The following is a 22,975-nucleotide window of genomic DNA, read 5'->3' as shown; positions in this document are numbered from 1 at the left end:
TTACTTGCACTACGAGACCTATTTTCTATTGCCAAAGCTGTTATGCTTTCAAAATATATCAATTCTTTTAAGAGACCATTATAATCATTAAATTGAGTTGTGAAAAGTAACAGTGGGCGCTACTTAGCAGTGACTGTCATAAACTGCATTATTCAGTCTTTTATTTGCAACTTCTAGGGCTTCGCTCCTTCAGTTCCATTTATGCAGGCGCCTACAAGTTCCACATTTTCCACAGCACTGGAATATTTTAATAAGGCACTTTCTCACAGGATGGTTTATCAGATTTCTACATAGCCTGGTACAATGATGTGAATAGTGACACAGTGATCCATGCATTGCACTTTGAGCTATCAGTTAAGAATGCTCGTTGGGGACTAACATGGCAGATTACACATACGCAGTATGGTGGCACAGTGGCTAGCACTGCTGCCTCACAGTGGCAGGGACCCCGGTTCAATTCTCAGCTTGGGTCACTGTCTGTGCATGTTCTCTCAGTGTCTGCGTGCTCCAGTTTCCTCCCACAGTCTGAAAGTCATGCTGGTTAGATGCATTGGCCGTGCTAAATTCTCCCTCAGTGTAGCTGAACAGGTGCCGGAGTGTGGCGAGTAGGGGATTTTCACAGTAAGTTCATTGCAGCGTTAATGTATGCCTACTTGTGATGCTAATAAATAAACTTTAAACATAAATGGGGGTAAATACAATGTTACTTAGAGCTGATTGCACAGATGTGAAAGTGATTATTGATAGGTAATTCCCAGCTGATAATGTTAGCAACTTAGTTTCACCGTACCTGCAAAGCCAAATATAGCCCGATTGGCTGGCACTCTGACTCATTTGGACCAGGATCACTGTGGGTCTTAGACAGTCGATGCCAACCTTCTGTCGACCTCTGTATTGCAAGGCATTATCCAAGGTTTCTATCATAGCTCCTTTGTAACATGTGGAACATAGTCAACTATCAAAGACCTATTAATGCTTTTGAGTACTTTTGGGAGAATTATCCATCGTGTTCTTGCTTAGTGTGCAAGTTAAAAGAAGACCCACTTACCAACCCCTCAACTTGTGTAAATTAGAAGTAGGAACAGGAGTAGAGCATACCCGGTCAGCTATTCGATGAGATCTTGGTTGATATTCCAACTTTTCAACCCTGTCCCAATATCCCTTGATTCCGTGGTTTCCAAAAAGCCGATTAGCAAGGGTGGAAAGAAGTAGGGGGTCCTATTTCACCATTTTGATTCTAAGTGCAGGGCGGACTTGAAAGTGGGGGTGTTTCAGATCCAACTTTTAGACCTGTTTTCAGGCACCCCCATTCGCACTCTGCCTGAAAAAATATCAGTGATTCTGAATTGTGCTGAGGAAGCCTGTGGGCAGGGCTTAATGCTGCCGAAATCCTGCAGCTCTGATCGGCGCCTCCAACTGCGCATGTACAGAAAGAAAGTGACAGAATGCTGCTGCCCTGCCCTATCCCTCCTGGGTTGGACAATGCCTCGCCCTGGCCCCTACTGACATTGCCCCAAGCCCACAACATTACTGACCCCTTTATCCCCCACACCCCCCATCACCCAGACCAATCATGGGCCCCTCCTCCCTTCCCCTCCACCAATCCCAGGCAGAGTGGCAGCGGACTCACATCCCCCCCTAACCAATCACAGGCAGAGAACCATCAGACGCTTGGCACCTACCTCCTCACTAACTGGCACAGTGGCGGGCACAGATCGCACCACTCATCTCACACCCGACTTTATCACGTTTTCATGCCTGAAGATGGATGCAATGCCCAGGATCGGGCCTAGGATCTTTACAGAGGGAGGCGATGGCCTCGTGGTATTTTCGCTAGACTATTATTCCAGAAACTCAACTAATGTTCTGGGGACCTGGGTTCGAATCCCACCACGACCGAAGATAGAATATGAATTCAATAAAAAACATCTGGAATTTACTGATGATGGTTGTTGTTGATTGTCGGATAAACTCATCTGGTTCATTAATGTACTTTAGGGAAGGGAATCTGACGTTTTTACCACGTCTGGCCTACATGTGATTCCAGAGCAATGTGGTTGACTCTCAACTGCCCTCCAAGGGCAACTATGGGCAATAAATGCTGGCCCAGCCAGCATTGTCCATGTTCCACGAATGTAGTAAAAAAAAATAAAAATACACAGCCCTTAAACCCATGACTACATGTTCCTGGATGATTCCCAACCATCAAACACCTTTACAATCCCTGTAGGGGCTGATTAACATTTAAGAAAAGAAAGTAGAACTTCAAATTTATAGCTGAATTGATGATAACACAAGATTTTGTATTTAAAACTTCAACGGTAACAAACAGACTATAAGCACTATTGGCTAAACAATATTTTTGTAAGCAATTTACACTTTATATTGCAGAACAGAACTTTTCCTTTTATCTTCAAAATAACAGAAAAATAATTTACTGTTATATTTTACAACGTCCTTTTAGGAGACTTTCAATTCACCCAGAACCAGTCAAAAGTGAAGAAACCTGACAACATCTAGCCTGCAGAACTATCCTTCACAGTGAGGGGTTTTCAATGAGGTCCTACTACTAGCACAAGCTAGATGAATCTTCCAGTCTCATTTCAAATCCTCACAAATTTGGTCTTTTCAATCCAAGCGTGGGCTCCCATCTGCATTCCAGTGTAGTGAACTATAGAGACTTGGGCCTTCTAGCTGTTCGCTCTCTCTCTCTCTCTGTCTCCCCTGGATACTGGCATGTTGCCTATATCTGTGAGTTTTTCAAAGTGATCTTAAAAACCCTCCTCCTGACAAAGCCCATCTCCATGGCAACGTGAATCACATGGGCCTTGTATCCATGTAAAAATGATAATTGGGTATTGTTGAGTCCCCCAACTCGCTTCCATCTTGGGAGTAAATTAACAGTTTATAACTTTATATTCTCAACACCTTTCTGAGATTTTGGAGATTTACGCAGTCAAACCACTGTAAATACAGATGCTGCTGCCATTGTCTCAGTGTGAACACCTCACAACTTTTTACCAACAAGCAACCCACGCCTCCATTTAATCTTACACAGCCACATCACCCAGGTCTGTTGTCAGGTGGACTTCAGAACAGGTCTCCTTCATTTTAGCCTGAAGAAAAGGCACGGTCCTGAAACATAACAATCTTATAAATTTCATATTTACAACATCTGGCGGCAGGCAACCATTTACAGTTCTCATTAAAGGGTTTCTTAGCTTTATTTTATTCATTCGTAGGGCATGGGTGTCGCTGGCTGGCCAGCATTTATTGCCCATCCCTAGTTGCCCTTGGAGGGCAGCTGTGGCAGTGGAGTCACATGTAGGCCAGACCAAGTAAAGACAGCAGACTTCCTTCCCTGAAGGCCATTAGCGATGGGTTTTTCTGACAATTGGCAATGGTTTCATTGTTACCAGTTGATCCTTAATTCCAATTTTTTACTGGATTCAAATTCCCCCAGCTGCTTTGGCAGGATTCGAACCCGAGTCCTCAGAGCATTAGCTGAGTTTCTAGATTAATAGTTTAGTGATAATGCCACTAGGCCATTGCCTCCCACATGCAGTTACAGTTAAAGAAAGCTGAATGTAGGTTTGGCTCATGTTTTTAGTGAGGGTTAAAAATTGGGTTAGAGCTTCAGAGGTTTCCACATTTAATATTCTTGATGAGCTGTCTGTCGGGAGATACAATTTGCTCTGGCCATCTTGCTGGCCACCTTCCAACGAGAACCCCAGCACCCAAATGGGTCGGGTCCTCCACCACTTGCTCTGGGTGGGGTGTTGCACAAGCACCAGTCCCCATACCTCCCTGACTCGCATCTGGAGTGAAAATTGCTCCTCTGCGTGCAGCACGTTCATCATGGTCTTGGCTGAATGTTTCATGTTTATTTTATTAGTGTCACAATTACATTAACATTGAAATGAAGTTACTATGAAAATCCCCGAGTCGCCACACTCCGGCGCCTGTTTGGGCACACTGAGGGAGAATTTAGCACAGCCAATGCACCAACCAGCGCGTCTTTTGGACAGTGTGAGGAAATTGGAGCACCCGGAGGAAACCCACGCTGATACCAGCCTCCTATTGCATGGGGGAACTTTGCAACTGTAGATTTTGGGCATCTTTAGAAGGAATTGGGGCTGTTTTCAGAAACAGCCGAGCATAACCACCTCCCCATGTTACCTCCTCTTATGCCTATTCTGTCCAAAGTCTGTTCCATCCATTGTAACTCCTTGTAATTTTCAATCTGCTTTTATTTGGGGTGGCACGGTGGTTAGTACTGTTGCCTCACAGTGCCAGGGACCTGGGTTCAATTACTGGCTTGGGTCATTGTCTTTTTGATTTGATTTACTATTGTCACATGGATTATTATAGTGAAAAGTATTGGTTTGTGCGCACTATGCAGACAAAGCATACCATTCATAGAGAAGGAAAGGAGAGAATGCAGAATGTAGTGGTACAGTCATAGCTCAGCCAGACAGAAAGATTAACTTAATGTGAGGTAGGTCCATTCAAAAGTCTGACAGCAGCAGGGAAGAAGGTGTTCTTGAGTCGGTTGGTACTGGCCCTCAGACTTTTGTACCTTTCTCCTGATGGGAGAAGATGGAAGAGAATATCTCTGGGGTGCGTGGGGTCCTTGATTATGCTGGCTGCTTTTCCGAGGCAGCTGGAAGTGTCAGCGGAGTCAATGGATAGGAGGCTGGTGTCAGCGTGGGTTTCCTCCGGGTGCTCCAATTTCCTCCCACTGTCCAAAAGATGTGCTGGTTGGTGCATTGGCCGTGCTAAATTCTCCCTCAGTGTACCCGAACAAGCGCCGGAGTGTGGCGACTCGGGGATTTTCATAGTAACTTCATTTCAATGTTAATGTAATTGTGACACTAATAAAACAAACATTAAACATTATTTTCATATTCTTTGGGAAATTTGTGAAGCAGTAACAAAATCAGAATAACCTATCCAACTGACAGCACATTTTACTGGAAGTACCAGTCTCAAACTGGCATCTACAGCATCAGATGTTCAACCAACTGGGGGCATCTTCTGCTGCCAACTCTTGTTTCACTCTCCACCCAGCAACAACAAGGCAGCTCCGCGCATGGGCTCAAACATTAGAGAGAGAACGGACTCCCTCATGCTTTTTGCAAAAGATTCAACGTGCAGTATGGAAGGTTTCTGGACAAGCTGGTGGAGTGTCCAAACTTAGCGTCGCACCAGATTGGAGCTATACTGTAACTGGCGTGAAGGCTGGGTAGTGGGGTGGGCTCACACTGCTTGGATTTAGTGCACTCACAAGTCAGATTTGTGGCTTGTAGGTTTACAGATTTGTGACAAAGCAACTACATTGTCAAATGTATTATTCATGCAATATCACAGCAAGACCTGCAGAATATTATTTTCTTCAAAAACAGATGAAGTATGAAGCTCTAATATAGTGTTGTGAGGCAGTTCTATAGGTCAAAACTAGTCATTTAGCTACAGTGATAGACTTGCTTGAATTTCTGATTAGAAATATTGTGACTACCTTTCTACCTTATTCCCCTTTAAACTTGACCAATTTACTCCTTTTTGGAAAATAGTACGAGTCCTCGATGTTTGTTAAGTCCTTTATTAGTTGCTTGGAGTTTGGGAAAACAAGAAGCAATCGCACTGACACACAGGAGTGGGATTTTCCAGCCTCAAGACCAGAAAATCCTACCCAAGGTTGACGGATCTTTGCATTGTCCATGTCCTGTCGGCTACGATTCCCATGGGCGGGCGGGATGGGGGAGAATTCCACCCTCAAACTATGAGAAGGTTTGTCAGGGTAGACGCTTGAGGGGTTGGTTCCACCCCGCCACCATCTGGCTGGAGTGTTGGAGTGTCTAGAACAAGGCGGTCACAATCTCAGGATAAGGGGTCCATGTCCTTTAGGATTGGGAAGAGGAGAATCTCTTCACTCAGAGAGTTGTGAATTTTTGGAATTCTCAGGGAGCAGTAAATGTTCAATCCTAGCATGTATTCAAGCCTAACATCGAGAGGTTCCTGGGCACTCCCAAGTTGTAGGAAGTTGGGACAAGGAGAGACATTATTGAAGGTCAGATTCAAGATGGCACCAGAGTTTGGCAACTTCTTGCTTGCTGTCTCCAGCAAACCTTCTATCTTTTACTCTTGTTCTATTCTTTTATGTCTGTACTTTCTTATAAAACACTGCATTCTGCACCCTCTCCTTTCCTTCTCCCCTATGTACTCTATGGCATGCTTTGTATAGCGCGCAAGAAACAATTCTTTTCACTGTTACCAATACATTTGACAGTAATAAATCAAATCAAAAGGTGTGGTTAAAGATCAACAATGATCTTATTGGGCAGCACAGTGGCACAGTGGTTAGCACTGCTGCCTCTCAGTGCAAGGGACTTGAGTTCAATTCCAGGCTTGGGTCACTGTCTCTGCGGAGTTTGCACATTCTCCTCGTGCCTGGGTGGGTTTCCTCCGGATGCTCCAGTTTCCTCCCACAGTCCAAAGATGTGCGGGTTAGGTTGATTGGCCATGCTACATTGCACCTTAGTGTCAGGGGAACTAGCTGGGGTAAATGCATGGGAATATGGGAATAGGATCTGGGTGGCATCGTGGTCAGGGCAGACTCAACGGGCCACATGGTCTCCTTCTGTGCTGTAGGATTCTATGATTAAACTGGATGATGGTTCTTGTTACTGTCGTGTTAATTTATTTCAGAAAACCAGGGAGTGCAGAGGATCACAGATTGTGATTACATAACCAGGTAACAGGACAACCCACAAGTGATATGGAACCAATTGCAGCCTGGAGTAAGGTTGAATTCCTTAAATGGCTGTGTAAAGTCAAAGTGGGATTCTCTACCTCACCCAATGGCTGTGCAGATATCTCCCCACCTGGCATCTCACCAAACATGCTATGGCTGCTTAGAACATGTGAAACATTTTATTCTTAAATAGCTAAGACTAAAAATTGGCAGTGGGGACGGGATTGGCAGAGTGGACAGACCAGCAAATCACTTCCCAACCACCTAGTAGCCCTGAGCCAAACCCTGGAAGGTGAGTGCGATAGATTGGGGTGAGGTTGTCTGGAGCAATAACTGGGGAGCAGTCAATATACAATACAATCAGGCAAGAATTCCTGCATTGCTCTGGTTCCAACGTTTAAAGTTTTATTCATTGAAGTTAAAGTTTATTTATTTAGTCACCAGTAAGGCTTACATTAACACTGCAATGAAGTTACAGTGAAATCCCCCTAGTCGCCACACTTCGGCACCTGTTTGGATCGATGCACCTAACCAGCACATCTTTCAGACTGTGTATAGAAACCGGAGCACCCGGAGGAAACCCACACAGACACAGGGACAATGTGCAAACTCCGTACAGACAATGACCCAAGCTGGGAATCGAATCCAGGTTCCTGGCACTGTGAGGCAGCAGTGCTAACCACTGTGCCACCCACAGTTTAGTTTGTTTATTTATTATTGTCAAAAGTAGGCTTGCATTAACACGGCAATGAAGTTACAGTGAAAATCCCCTAATCGCCACACGCCGGTACACTGAGGGAGAATTTAGTATGGCCAATCCACCAAACCAGCACGTCTTTTGGACAGTGGGAGGAAACCGGAGCCCCCCGGAGGAAACCCATGCAGACACGGGGAGAATGTGCAGCCTCCACACAGACAGTGAGCGAAGCTGGGAATCGAACCTGGGTCTCTGGTGCTGTGAGGCAGCAGTGCTAATGTAGTGACTATATTGTCTCTTTTTCAAAAACAACTTACCTTGTTTAGTGGTTGTTTAGCCATCACTGAGGATTTCTCAGTGGAACCAGCTCAGGTCCTTTGAGTATTAACAAATAAGATCAAAACTGTCATTAGTCTGCCCACTTTCACACAGTAGGACCCAAGGGCCTGTTTCAACCAGCTGCCGGGTACGAGAAACATTGGCCAACACAATATTGGGTCCAACTTTTATAGATGCATCATAGAAAGCATTCTTTCTGGTTGTATCACAGCATGGTATGGCTCCTGCTCACTGAACGTCACTGGATGAGTAATCCAGAGCACCCCGGTTAATGCTCTGGGGACTTGGGTTCAAATCTCACCACAACAGCTGGTGGAATTTAAAATTCAACTAATAAAATCTGGAATCGAGAACTCCTTTCAGTAATAATGATCATGAAACTATGACTGGTGGCTTTAAAGACCCATCTGGTTCCCTCATGTCCTATAGGGAAGGAAATCTTCTGTCCTTACCTGGTCTGGCCTATAGGTGATTCCAGACCAACAGCAACGTGGCTGACTCTCAGCTGCCCTCAGAAACAGCCTGGCAAGCCACTCAGTTCAAGGGCAATGAGGGATGGGCAATGAATGCTGGCTGTGTCGGTGACATCAACGTGCCATAAGGGGATAAATTAAAAGAAAATCTAGCTTGCTGCCTCAGCTTTGTGAGTTGGTCTGACGGCCTCAGAAGACAGTGACATAACTCTAATGTGAAACCCTTAAGATGAACCCAATGACTGTATTGCGCTGGTACAAAGGAACAGGAATAGGCCATTCAGCCCCGCGAACCCACTCTGCCATTCAATGACTGATCTGTGGCCTCACTCCATGTACCTGCCCTAGGCCCATATCCCTGATTCCCCGACTCAATAAAATAGTGTCTGTCTCAGACTTAAATCTAATAATCGAATCAGAATGGAAATCTGTCATGGAAGCTATTGAACTATGTCTTGGTGAAGTTGGGGACCAGTGCAGTGTGTTCTGTTAACTAGACTTTCCCCTCCACCCTTCAACCTGAGTATAACCTGATTGGTTGGAAGAATGAGTTGCTATGGCAAGGGGAGAGGAATGGGTGAGCTGGGATTTCAGCGAAAGGCGAGGCTAACAATGTATCTTCCTTAATGAGATATAAGGATTGAGAAGGAGGGAGACTTACAGTCAAATCAGGTACAGCATCAAAAGAGAATGAAAATGAGAAAGAAAGATTTAAGTTTAAGTTTACTTAATAGTGCCACAAGTAAGCTTGCATTAACACTGCAATGAAGTTATTGTGAAAAACCCCTAGCTGTCGCACTCTGGCACCTGTTCGGGTACACTGAGGGAGAATTTAGCACGGCCAATTCACCCTAACCCGCACATCTTTCGGACTGTGGGAGGAAAGCGGAACGCCAGGGGAAAACCCACATACACACGGGGAGAACATACAGACACAGTGACCCAAGCTGGGAGTTGAACCCGGGTCCCTGGCGCTGTGAGGCAGCAGTGCTAACCGTTGCACCATCAATGTAATCTGCCATTTTAGTTCTATTATACAGTGCCTTCCACAATTGTTGAAGAATAAGGGCATCAGGCACATGGGAACGCCATCACTTGGCGCTGTGAGGCGGCAGTGCTAACTGTCGTGCCGCCCTTGAATTAAGGGAAAAAAAAAGATAGGATGGCACGGCGGCACAGTGGCTCACGGTGTTGCCTCACCGCACATTGTGAGGCAGCAGTGCCACCGTGCCACCCTAGCTCTGCAGATTTGCCATTTACAGAATATTTCCTAATCCTCTGAAATTGCTGGCGGGTTTGTGCATTAAGCATGACGCGCATCGTGGAAACACAATTCTACTTGCAACAAAATCCACCTCATTCTGTCAGCTGCCTTGTCAGAATTAAGCATTGAAAAGGGGAATACAGGCGCTAATAAAACAGGATCAAATTTCCAGTCAGATTGGCGAAACATCTCCCCAAGGAAATTTTGATTCAAGGGCATTTTATCTCATGGTTATTGCAGCATGTTGGATCGACAAGGAACGTGATTTCTGGATTCTCAAAAGATCTACCAAGCGCACATTTGTTTGATTTTATTACAACTCTTCACTTGTTATTTGGCAATTTATTGTCTTCACGTTTTAAAACTTCTTTCACCCAATAACAGCAATTAAACTATTACTGGGAGAAATAAAGGTTTAATTTTTTTTTCTCTTTTAAACTACCTCAGGGGGAATAATCTAATTGGGTTTAGAATCATTCTGTCCCCTCTCTCTGTCGCTAGAGAGTTCTTCTTTAAATCAAAGTTTCAAGAACGGGGAAAGTTACACTCGTAAAAGATTTTTAAAATTGTCTTCCTTTTGATTGGATTTCCATCCATGTTACTTCATTTTCTGCCACAGCTTTTTGGGCGTTTGATGATAGTCACCGTGGTGACCCACTTCTCCAATCATAACTGGAGTCTCTCTTCAAGTCCCACAAGTCTCCTTTCCATCAAGACTGGTCCATCAACACTTATCGTGTTTCCACGCTGTTCAACCTGCCACTACTGGTACACACTGTGTGTTTGGTAACGTGGCCCCTTTAAGGGGAGGGGGCCTTCAGGGTCACATGATCAGGGCTGGACCCTGTGGAGACGCAGCGTGGGAAAGCCAGCCAATCAGGGGCACGAGCATCCTGGGTGGGGGTGGGACCTGAGTTGGAGTCAGGGAGGAGAAGAGAGTACAAAGACAGGGAATGCTGGAAAATCTCAGCAGGTCTGACAGCATCAGTGAGGAGAGAATAGAGCCAGCGTTTCGAGTCTGGGTGACCCTTCATCAGAGCATCACAGATGCTGTCAGACCTGCTGGATTTTTCCAGCATTTTCTATATTTGTTTCAAATTCCAGCATTTGCAGTATTTTGCTTTTATATATATAAAGAGGATAGATATCAATTGCAGAGCCTTGGTTGAATATATATATAAATATTGCTTTTTTTAAGAAGTTTATTTATTAGTGTCACAAATAGGGTTACATTAACACTGCAATAAAGTTACTGTGAAAATCGTCCCATCATCTCACTCCAGCACCTGTTCGGGTACACTGAGGGAGAATTTAACACGGCCAATGCACCCTAACCAGCACATCTTCTCAGGCTGTGGGAGGAAACCGGAGCAGACTCACGCAGATACGGAGAGAATGTGCTGACTCTGCACAGACAGTGACCCAAGCTGGGAATTGAACCAGGGTTCCTGGCACTGTGAGGCAGCAGTGCTAACCACTGTGCCATCGTGTCGCCCCACTGTGCCAGGGGGATCATTACAGAGTTTACAACTCAGGCAGCTGAAGACACAGCCAGCAACTGTGGAGCAGTTAAAATTGGGGATGAGCTGGAGGTCAGACTTGGAGAAGCCTGGGATTGCAGAGGATCTTCGAGCTGGAGGAGGCAACAGAGAGGGCAGTGCGGAGGGAGGGGGTTGGTGGGGAGGGGGGAGTGGGTGGGGGTTGGGTGGGGGAGGGGGGAGTGAGTACGGGTAGGGTGGGGGTGGGGGGAATGGATGGGGGTGTGGGGGGGAGTGGGTGGGGGTTGCGTAGAGGGGGTTGGTGGGGGAGGGGGAGTGGGTGGGGGCTGGGTGGGGGCGGAGGGAATGGATGGGGGAGGGGGGAGTGGGTGGGGGTTGGGTATAGGGGGTTGTGGGTTTGGAAGGTGCTATCTAAGGGTCTTTGGTGAATTGCTGCAGTGCAACTTATAGAGAGTACACACTGCTGCTACTGAGAATCGGTGGTGGAAGGGGTGGATGTTTGTATGTGTGCTACCAATCAAGTGGGCTGCTTTATCCGGGGTGGTGTTGAGCTTCTTGAGTGTTATGGAGCTGCACTTATCCAGGCAAATGGGGCATAGAAAGTGGGAGATATTTATTCTGCAAGGGGAGGGAATGAAAGATGAGTAATAATCATAGAAACCAGGGGAAAAGACTGCTAATAGCTGTGCTCAGAGAGAGTAAAGGGTGTGAATGGCCAAACTGCAGAGAAGCTGTAAGCTCTGACAGATGAAGATATTGGGGGGGTGGGGTGGGGGGGGGTGGAATGGGACAGAGGTAGAATGTAGAAAAGGGGAAGCGTGGGTGGAAAAGGTAAGGAAAGGGGGATGAAGTAGGGAGAAAGAGTGGGCGGGGAAAAAAAATGAAGAAAGACAATAAAGAAATAGAAGGTAGACAACTGTAAAAATTAAATAAAATAGAATGAAAACAAACTGGGCCCCCTCCAACTCGATGATCCTCTGCAATTTCTGATTCCTCCAAGTCTGATTATTAGCGCATCCCCAATTTTCACTTCTCCATAGTTGCTAGCTGTGTCTTTTCTCTCCTTACAGGTGTTGCCAGACCTGCTGAGATTTTCCAGTATTTTCTCTTTTGGTTTCAGATTCCAGCATTTGCAATAATTTGCTTTTATCCTGGCAAGTAGGGAGTGTTCCATCACACTCCTGACTTGTGCTTTGTGGATGAAGGTGAGGCTTTGGAGAGTCAGGAGGTGAGTTACTCGCTGCAGTATGCAGCTGTCAGATGGTCAACAGGACCACAGCGAGGGAAACATGCTGTGTTTCTCCCAACCTGCTCTACACATCGCCCCTGTCCCAGGGCAATGAGGGTGACACTTTACCGCTTTCTGGAGTGGTGCTCAGTTCTGACAAAAGGCCACCTTCTCAGGGCTATCGGAAATGGGCAATAAACATTGGCATGACCAGCAATGTCCACATCTCAAAAATGACCTTTAATAGACCAAGCGTGGAAGCAACAGCATCCGTATCACAGACTAATAGGAATGGTTTGAAACCTCCAGCTATCTTCTGCTGATGGGGAGAAGGGAATGCTCTCTGTAGAATATGTGTGGTTGCTAGCTCTGAACTAGGGGCTAAGTCTGGTTTGACTTCCAGTGCCTCTCTTTCTTGGAAGTGTTACAAATTTCATTGCCACCCCTGCAGTTCTGCTCAGTATTAAATAATTGCTAGGTTACAAAATTATAGTATCACGCCATTGAATTAAAACATTAAGCTAATCTACAAGTAACTACTGTATGTAATGAATGCAGCTGGTGTGAATTTTATTACCGTTTATAAATGCAAAACGGTATTTTATCATTTTACACATGCCGTGAGGATCATATTCCAGCTGTGTAACTTCAATTCTGTTGCGGGGGAGAAGGGGTTTGAAGTTCATTGTGATAATGGTCACAACAGTCTTAAGATAAGGTGTTCTTAAGGAGCTGGAGTAGGCTGTTTGGCCCTGGAAGCCTGCTCTGCCATTCAATAAGATCACAACTGATCTGATTGTGGCTATCAAGAGATAGTCATTGACTTTAGTGGTGGCACAGTGGTTAGCACTGCTGTCTCACAACACAGTAAGAAGTCTCACAACACCAGTTTAAAGTCCGACAGGTTTATTTGGTAGTACAAGCTTTCGGAGCGCTGCCCCTTCATCAGGCGAGTGGGAGTTCTGTTCACAAACAGGGCGTATAAAGACTCCCACTCGCCTGATGAAGGGGCAGCACTCTGAAAGCTTGTGCTACCAAATAAACCTGTTGGACTTTAACCTGGTGCTTTGAGACTTCTTACTGTGCTTACCCCAGTCCAATGCCGGCATCTCCACATCGTGGCCTCATAGCACCAGGGACCCAGGTTCAATTCCCAGCCTGGGTCATTCTCTGCGTGGAGTCAACGCGTTCTCCCCCGTGTCTGCGTGGGTTTCCTCCGGGTGCTCTGGTTTCCTCCCATGGTCCAAAGATGTGCGGGTTAGGTTAATGGGCCGTGCTAAATTTACCCTAGTTTCGGGGGGGTGGGGGGATTGGCAGGGTAAATATGCGGGGTTATGGGAATAGGGTGGGATTGTTGTCGGTGCAGGCTTGATGGGCCGAATGGCCTCCTTCTGTACTGAAGGGATTCTATGATTCAGGAAACATAGTGGAGAACATGCCCCTGGCTACATCAATGGGAATGAAGTGGAAATGGTCGAGAGCTTCAAGTTCCTAGGTGACCTGACACCTGTCCTGGTACCCCCATGCCAACGGGATGGTTAAGAAAGCCCACCAACACCTCTACTTTCTCAGGAAGCTAAGGAAATTTGGCATGTCCACTACGACTCTCACCGATTTTTAGATGCACCATAGTAAATGGTTGTATCACAACTTGGAATGGCTCCTGAATGACCAAGACCTCAAGAAGCTACAAAAGGTTGTGAATGAAGCCCAATCCATCACACAAACCAGCATCCTACCCATTGATTCTGTCAACTCTTCCTGCTGCCTAAGGAAAGCAGCCAGCATAATCAAGGACTCCACCATCTTCCAGCGGGAAATAGATACAAAAGTCTGAGATCACGTACCAACTGATTGAAGAACAGCTTCTTCCCTGCTGCCATCAGACTTTTGAATGGACCTACCCCACATTAAGTTGATTTTTCCCTACACCCTAGCTATGACTGTAACACTACATTCTGGACTCCCTCCTTTCCTTCTCCCCATGTATTCTATGAACGGCATGTTTTGTCTGGTCTGAACCATTTGTAGTTTCTTGTGGTCTTGGACAGAGCAGGAGCCATGCCAAGCTGCGATACAGCCAGAAAGGATGTTTCTATGGTGCATCTGTAGAAATTGGTGAGTGGACATGCCAGATTTGCTTAGCCTCCTAAGTAAGTGGAGGCTTTCTTAACTATATCATGGGGGAACCAGGACAGGTAATGGGACGCTTAGGAACTTGAAGCTCTCGACCATTTCAAGAAACAATACTTTTCACTGCATCCCAATACACGTGGCAATAATAAGTCAAATCAAATTGTCAAAAAGGCCATTGGCCCCTTTTAATAGATCGCCGGGTGGCAAATACCTGTTGCAGGACCCAGTCCAGAAACTTGTTCAGCCTGAACTCAGGTGTGTTTGTGCATAAACTGTCCAGAACAGGGTGAGAGGATTTTAAAATCATGGAGAGTTTAGAGAAAGTCAATAAAAAGATACCTCCAAGTATCAATAACTAGAGGAAATTGATCTCAAGCGTGCGGCAAAAGGAACAGGCGCCACATGAGGAAATCCTTTATATACAGAACAGGATTTGGATTTGGAATTCACTGCCCGGTATGGGCACAGTGGTTAGCACTGCTGCCTCACAGCGCCAGGGACCTGGGTTCAATTCCAGCCTTGGGTGACTGCCTGTGTGGAATTTGCACATTCTCTCCGTGTCTGCACAGGGGGTGCTCTGGTTTCATCCCACACGCCAAAGATGTGCAGGTTAGGTAGATTGGCCATGTTAAATTCCCCCTTAGTGTCAGAGGGATGTAATGACTTCAGTCAGGCCATTGAGATTGGCCTATTGGAATATGAACTCCCTGATTAAGGGTCCAATTGATGGACCAATCAGGGAATCTTTGCCTTGTACTTAACCGGGAGTGTCAGTTCCTCTGGCATCCCTGGAGGTAGACTGCTGACTGCGAGCACTCTGTGTACTGCTGCTGGAATTGTAAATAAAGGGATTTTGGCAAAGGGACCTCTGCCCCTCCAAGCCTATTACAGGGGTTAGCAGGTTAAAAACATAGGGCCTGAGTGAGATTGTTGTCGGTGCAAGTTCAATGGGCTGAATGGCCTCTTCTGCACCGTGGGGATTCTATGATTCTGTGATAAGCATGATGGATACCAAGTGGCTTCCAGAAGGGAATATGATAAGAGGGAATTTTCCTAAAAGTGGGTGCTGCAGGGGAGATGAGGACTGGCTGGATTACCCTACGAAATAGCTGGCACAGACTTGACGGGCAGAACAGCCTCGTGCCACGCCGCACTATTTTACCATCGCCTGATTAACGTAATGTAGCAGCAGAGGCAGGGCTGGGGTTAAAAGCAATCTCAGTCAGTCTTGAAGCAAGGCAGCTGTGCTCAAGCTGATAACAGATAACTGAGACACTCCGCACTGATTTCCTGCCAGAGCTTATTAGAGCGAGATCCTTTCATTAAAATTAATATAATTTGGGCTCTGAGAATGAAGCAGCGTGGTTTATGAAGATCAGTCAATTGAATTAAAGTTTTAAATTCGCTGCCGGCTACTCGTTATGGTTTTATTTCATGCACGTAGGATTTTTGGTTTGCCCAGCCAACAGACGAAACATTCTGACTAAACACAGGAGGTGTAGCATATCAGAGAAAGGAGATAAATCTGACAATTATATATGTGCCACAGCGTGTGTTTTAACACTCACAAAGACTGGATAGGTAAACAGGTTGTTTTTCTCAAAGCTACGCTGGCTGCTACCGATATTATGCACTCTTTTTTGCACAATATAAATCTATGACTCAGAAATGTCTTAGTATGATTTTAAAAAACTTTTGCAGCACCAAGGTTTTATTTGACAGCTGGCCCTCAAAGCAAAATCTTCACGTTTAACAGTCACTCAGTAAAACTCGGTGAGGACATGTCGACGAATCTGGGTTTGCTGGTATTATTCGGATTAAGGACGTTGCTACTACTCCAGTCCCCCAGGTAAAGAGCAAAGAACGCAGAAGAGTACAGCACAGGAAGTGGCCCTTCGGCCCTCCAAGCCCCCGCTGATCATGATGCCCGAACTAAACAAAAGCAAACCTTCTCAGTCCCAATCCCTCTATGCCCTCCCTATTCATGAACCTATCAAGATATCCATCCTGGTCTGGCCTACATGTGACTCCAGAGCCACAGCAATGCGGTTGACTCTCAACTGCCTTGGGGCAACTAGGGATGGGCAATAAATGTTGGCCAGCCAGCGATTATACAGATGCCTCTTAAATGTTGCGAATGTGCCTGCTTCCACCACGTCCTCTGGCAGCGCGTTCCCGGCACCCTCTATTCTCCGCGTGAAAAAATTCCCCCGCACCTCTCTCTTAAACTTTCCCCTTCTCACCTTGAACCTGTGCCCCCTTGTAATTGACACTTCCACCCTGGGGATAAACCCCGGGCTTTTTTTTATTCATTGGTGGGAAATGGGCGCTGCTGGTAGGCCAGCATTTATTGCCTAGTTGTCCTTGGAGGGCAGTTGAGAGTCAGCCACATCGCTGTGGCTCTGGAGTCACATGTAGGCCTGGCCAGGTAAGGATGGCAGATTTCCTTCCCTAAAGGGACATTAGTGAACCAGACGGGTTGTCAGGGTCAAGAGTAGATTCTTTATTCCAGATTTTTTTTATTGAGTTCAAATTCCACCATCTGCTGTGGTGGGATTCGAACCGGGGTCCCCAGAACATTAGTCAAATTTCTGGATTAATAGTTTAGCAATAATACCACTAGACCATTGCCTCCCCTTTAACACTTATGCCCTTGGAAAAAGCCTCTGACCATCCACCTTGTCTATGCTTCTCATAATTTTGTAGACCTCCATCAGGTCTCCCCTCAGCCTCCATCTTTCCAGTGAAAACGATCCAAGTTTATTCAACCTCTCCTTATAGCCAACACCCTCGAGACCAGGCAAACATCCTGCTGAACCTTCCTTGCACTCTCCCCAAAGGTAGGCTAATCTTTTCTACTGCCAGGTTAAGCCTAGACTTGACAGAGCAGGTATTTGCTGAACACTTTGAATGTCTGATGTCGGTCAAAGTGAGAATTAGCCGTAACTTTGGGCGTTTGGCAGGTTGTTGGTCAGAAGCAAAATACTGCAGATGCCAGAAATTGGAAGTGAAAATGGAACGTGCTGGGAATAGCCAGCAGGGCCGGCAGCATCTGTGGAGAGACAAATTAATGTTTGTGACCATTAATCAGAGCAGTCGCCATTCAGAGTGGGCCTCACTGCCGCATCAGTAAAATGGGATGTCGCCCATCGCTTAACTTTGACAATAAATAGTTATATTTTGTCACCTTCTCCAATGGAAAACACAGGAGAAGAAAAGGGTTTTGTCTCTGTGCTGAAACGTGTCGCTTCAATCTGTCCCCCTTTTTGTTTCTCATAGAGCTGCCTGGTGCTGTCATTCCCGGGATCTCAGTTTCCAACTCCAGCGCTGATCCATCATGGCCGACGATGCAGATATGCGCAATGAGCTGGAAAATATGCAGCAGCGCGCTGACCAGGTGGCTGATGAGGTGAGTCAAACAGTACAAGAGCACTCAGCCCTATCGCCATGTAATAGGGTTTGTCTTATTATCGTCACAAGTAGGCTTACATTAACACCGCAATGAAGTTACTGTGAAAATCGCCCCGTCGCCACACTCCGGCGCCTGTTCGGGTACACGGTGGGAGAATTTAGCACGGTCAATGCACCCTAACCGGCATGTTATCCGGACTGTGAGAGGGAACTGAAGGAAACACATGCCGACGGGAAGAATGTGCAGACTTTGCGCATTGACCCGAGGCCAGATTCGAACCCAGGTCCCTAGTGCTGTGAGGCAGCAGTGCTAACCACTGTGCCATCGGGCCACAGGGAAACCAATCCCCACCGATTGGTTTCCCTGCGGTGGTGATATTTCAGTATTACCATAACGCCAAAAATAAGCAGTGGTGGAAGACACTGGAGGAGCAGCAGCACACGTCTGAACAGAGGATTCATCTCCATTCTCTGCGGCTCCAGCCCAGTTACATTAATGATTACGCCCTCTGGCCCTCACACCACCTTACTGTCCCACCCACCCTCAATTCCCTCTCATATCATAGTTTCTTGATGACCGTTACTGACATCATTTTTTTTTATTTCCAAAATTAATCAATTATTTCAAATTAGTGGGTGGCACAGTGGTTAGCACTGCTACCTCACAATGCCAGGGACCCACATTTGATTCCCAGCTTGGGTCACTGTCCATGGGGAGTTTGCATGTTCTCCCCATGTGTGCATGGGTTTCCTTCAGTTGCTCTGGTTTCCTCCCACTGTCCAAAGATGTGTGGGTTAGGTGGATTGGCCATGCTAAATTGCTCTGCAGAGTCAGGGGGATTAGTTTGGGTAAATGCCTGGGATTATGGGGATAGGAGCTGGGTGGGGTTGTGATTGGTGCAGACTCGATGGGCCAAATGGCCTCCTTCTGCACTGTAGGGATTCTATAAAATTCCCTAACTAATGTTGTGGGATTTGAATTCCCAAGATCCTAGTCCAGTAAAACAACTTTTATGCTACCATATCCTCAAAGGCTTGGAAATGTAGTGGAGTTCAATAATAACTTTCGGATGGGACTGGGATAAAGTACTTGGAGGAAGAAATTTGGGAACGGGATGGAGGAATGGGACTAATTGGAATGCCCATTCAACAGATTAGCGTAGACTCAATAGGCCAAATGGCCATCTCTATTCTCTATGATTGACAATCATTCTAATCTATGATTCTTTATGTGCTTTAAGAAAAATGGTTAAGCTGTTTAATTTTTGCTTCTGATTTACTATCATGCATCTTCTATCTTTCTTTCCATTTATAGTCTCTGGAAAGCACCCGTCGCATGCTCCAACTGGTTGAAGAGGTAAGGATTTAATGTTTAGATGTCAACTATATTCTTGTGTTTTCCATAAAGCATTGAAATGATTTTTGTTGTTTCGTAGGTTGATTTTAAAATAATCCTCATTCTCCTTGATTGAATGCCATTACAAATCATTTTTATACGTACATACAAATTAGGAGCAAGAGCAGCCCATTCGACCCCTCGAGCCTTCTCCGACATTCAATAAGGTCATGGCTGATCTGATTGTGGCCTCAACTCCAGATTCCGCTCTGATAATCTCTGAGTCCCATGTTAGCCAAAAATCTATATAAAAACAGTTTGATATGGCTCTTGCTCTATCCAAAATGGCAGGAAACTACAAAGGGTCGTGAACAAAGCCCAGTCCATCACTCAAACCAGCCTCCTATCCATTGACTCTGATTACACTTCCTGCTACCTTGGGAAAGCAGCCAGCATAATCAAGGATCACACGCACCCCGGACATTCTCTCTTCCACCTTCTTCCACCAGGAAAGAGATACAAAAGTCTGAGGTCATGTACCAACCAATTCAAGAATAGCTTCTTCCCTGCTGCCGTCAGACTTTTGAATGGACCTACCTTGCATTAAGTTGACCTTTCTCTGCACCCAAGCTTCGACTGTAACACTACATTCTGCACTCTCTCCTTTCCTTCTCTATGTACAGTATGCTTTGGCTGTAGAGTGCACAAGAAACAATACTTTTCACTATATGTGACAATAACAAATCGAATCAAATCAAATCAAACTAAAACTCTACATTGACCCTGCCCCCAATCTCCCTGGGGAAGAAAGCTCTAAAGATTCACAACCTCTGCAAAAATATTTCTCCTCATTGCCACTTCAAATGCGAGACTCCCCTGGTTTTAACCTGCGTCCTCCAGTTCTAGTCTAGTTATATCTTTGGTTTGGAGAATCGAGGCAGCAACAATCTCTTGTTAGATGCTAATCAAAAGACTGAGGCCTTTCAGCCCAAACTCTATCACCTTGCCTGTCCCAGAATCAATGAGGGTGAGGTTCCCAGGACGGAATTCTCAGTTGGCCTCGGTGGTGGAGGGGGGGTGGGATTTTACAATCCTGCCCGAGCAAGGCCATAAAATCCCGCCCCGCTTGTAAATCCCATCTTTTTGCTCACCTTACTTTAATGAACACTACTCATTTGTGGCAGATTTGAGGAACATAGGAACAGTGGTTCAGCCCTTCTAGTTTTTTTGCTGCTACCCCATCGTGGATCTCAATCCAGATGGTGAAGTATGAAACTTGATACAAATCCATTTCTGGATGGTTGGTTTATTTACAGGATGCAGCATTCCATACACCTACTTCCTCATTGCTAACACTCCGATCATACCCTCTCTTCATAATATTTTTCTCACATAACCTATTTATGACACTCTGCACATTCTTTGTATCCTCCTCACAACTTACCTTCCTACCTATTTTGGTATGATCAAAAACAACACTGACAATACGGTCAGTCCCTTCATGCAAATCATTACTGTGGATCTTCAATCGTTGAGGCTGGCACAGATCCCTGTGGTGTTAATTTGATCCCTGGCAAGGTGGAAGCCTGAAACTAGTCACTAATACTTAGAGTCAAAGGGTGGGATTTTCCAGCCACGCTCGCTCCAAGGGTGGAAAATCCTGCCCCAGGTCAGCCGACCTTTGTATGGTCCATGGCCCGTCCGCCACAATTCCCGTGGTGAGCGGGATGGGAAAATTCTGCCCAAATGCCAGAATTTTACAGCCTCGCTCATCTGAAGCGAGTAAGATCCCACCCAAGGCCATCGGGGAATGCCGTTCTGTGAGCCACATCCACCCTGATTCTGGGGCGGGTGTGGCAGTAATATTCCAGCCATAGAGTTATAGAGCAATGCAGCACAGAAACAGGACCTTTGTTCCAACAGGTCCATGCTGACCAGCTAGTCCCAATTGCTCACATTTGGCCCATATCCCTCTAATCCTTTCCCACCCATGTACTTATCCAAATGCTTTTTAAATGTTGCTATTGTACCTGCCTCAACCACTTTCTCTGGCAGCTCATTCCATACACGCACCCTCTGCGTGAAGAAGTTACCCCTCAGGTCCCTTTCACCTTGAACCTATGCCCTTTAGTTTTCAATTCCCCTTCCCTAGGGAACAGACTATGTGCATTCACCCTATCTGTGCCTCCCATGATGTTATACACCTCAATAAGATTGCTCCTCATTCTCCTACATTCTAAGGAATAAAGTGTCAATCTGGCCAACCTCTCCCTATAACTCCTCAGGCCCACAAGTCCTGGAAACATCACTTTTCATGACAATAGGTTTATTTGCAGGATGCACCATTGCATCTTCCTAATCATTAACCCAATGTCTCAACAATCTCTCTTTATACTCTTTTTAAAAGAAGTGGTCAATAAAATAAACAATTAAAGAGGAGTGAAGCCCCTCCATTCCACCCTCCCACCCCCCCCCATTCCCCACCCCGAGGGCACTGTGACAAAAAGTCAAAACTCTTTATAAGTGTTCCAAATGCTTAATAAAACAATGCCCTTGTCCTGTGTCTCTTACTAATATAATTAACATTGCATTTACATGTCAGATCCTGGCTGATCTATATCTTAACTCCATCCAACTCCCTTGGCTCCATACCATCTTTACTCTCTACTAACAAGAAACTTATTGATCACAGGTTTAAAATTAGTACAATTTATTTGAAAAAAATCAAAATTCTCTGATTTTGTTTCTCCCTTTCTTTCACTCACAATATCTCCTGTTTTTGTGGAGTTCCCTTCATCTGGGATACTGTGGAACTGTTCAGGACCCTGGACAGCTCCTCCCCTGACATGGGTAACTTCCTTATAGGAATTCGAAACGTAAACACAGGAACATAGAAAGTATGTTCTTCGAGTCTGCACCAACCACAATCCCACTCAGAGCCTATTTCTGTAACCCCACATACTTACCCTGCTAATCCCCCTCAATCTAGGGTCAATTTAGCACGGCCAATCAACCTGAGCCACACATCTTTGGACTGTGGGAGGAAACCGGAGCACCCGGAGGAAACCCACGCAGACTCCACACAGGCAGTGACCTGTCAGCCCCTCAACTCCCCTTCACTTTGATACATCCCCGGAATCGGCCTGGTAAACCTCCTCTGCACTCCCTCCAGAACATCCTTCCTCAAATAAGGAGACTAAAACTGCACACAGTATTCCAGGTGTGTCCTTACTAAAGCCCGATATAATTGCAGCAGGACACCCCTGCACCTATACTCGAACCCTCTTGCTATGAAGGCCAACATACCATTTGTCGCTTTTTACTGCTTGCTGCGCCTGCACATTAACCTTAATGACTGGTGCACCCGGGTTTCATTGCACTTTTCCCTCTCCTAATTTTTGGCCTTTCAGGTAGAATCTTCCTTCCTGTTTTTGCTGCTGAACTGGATAACCTCACACTTCTAACTGGGAGTGAACAAATGGGATGGAATTTCTTGCTTGGCAGAGAACTATCCAGTGAGGGAGAGCACTTCTGTTAGCCATGGTTAAAAGTCAGCGTAATTGTTCAAATATTAGGGACACCATTTTCTCTCCGCTCTCCTCCCCTTCCTTGAGCTTGGCACCGTGTGGTCAAGCGGATATTTGAGCAAACACGGCAAATACGTTACACCCAGAAAAGTGTCCTGCATGAAACTTGGATAGATTGGCCCAGAATATTACCAGCTCTTTGGAGGTGGCCTGGCAGGCAGGAGGGGTGGGGAAGGACATGGGAAGGAGCCAGACATGTTCCCATTGCCAGAGGCTCAATGGGAATGCCAGTGGCTTGGTTGCCCATGACT

At 45.9% G+C, this 22,975-nt stretch overlaps 1 protein-coding gene across 2 annotated transcripts in view; it reads left to right on the top strand.

Annotated features, from left to right (window-relative positions):
* Positions 1-22,975, top strand: part of LOC145350758 (synaptosomal-associated protein 25) — a 118,179-nt gene that overhangs the window by 54,879 nt on the left and 40,325 nt on the right. For both annotated transcript variants that reach the window (XM_080200022.1, XM_080200021.1), the window contains exons 2-3: positions 17,670-17,799; positions 19,117-19,158. In XM_080200022.1, the coding sequence (XP_080056148.1) occupies positions 17,728-17,799; positions 19,117-19,158 (114 nt within the window). In that variant the 5' untranslated portion in view covers positions 17,670-17,727. The remainder of the gene's footprint in view (positions 1-17,669; positions 17,800-19,116; positions 19,159-22,975) is intronic.

This window comes from Carcharhinus amblyrhynchos, chromosome 12 (genome assembly GCF_965287045.1).
Source record: "Carcharhinus amblyrhynchos chromosome 12, sCarAmb.v2.hapA, whole genome shotgun sequence".
NCBI classification, from domain to species: domain Eukaryota; kingdom Metazoa; phylum Chordata; class Chondrichthyes; order Carcharhiniformes; family Carcharhinidae; genus Carcharhinus; species Carcharhinus amblyrhynchos.
Note: the sequence above shows the minus strand (reverse complement) of the source record. Positions and strands in the feature narration are given on the sequence as shown.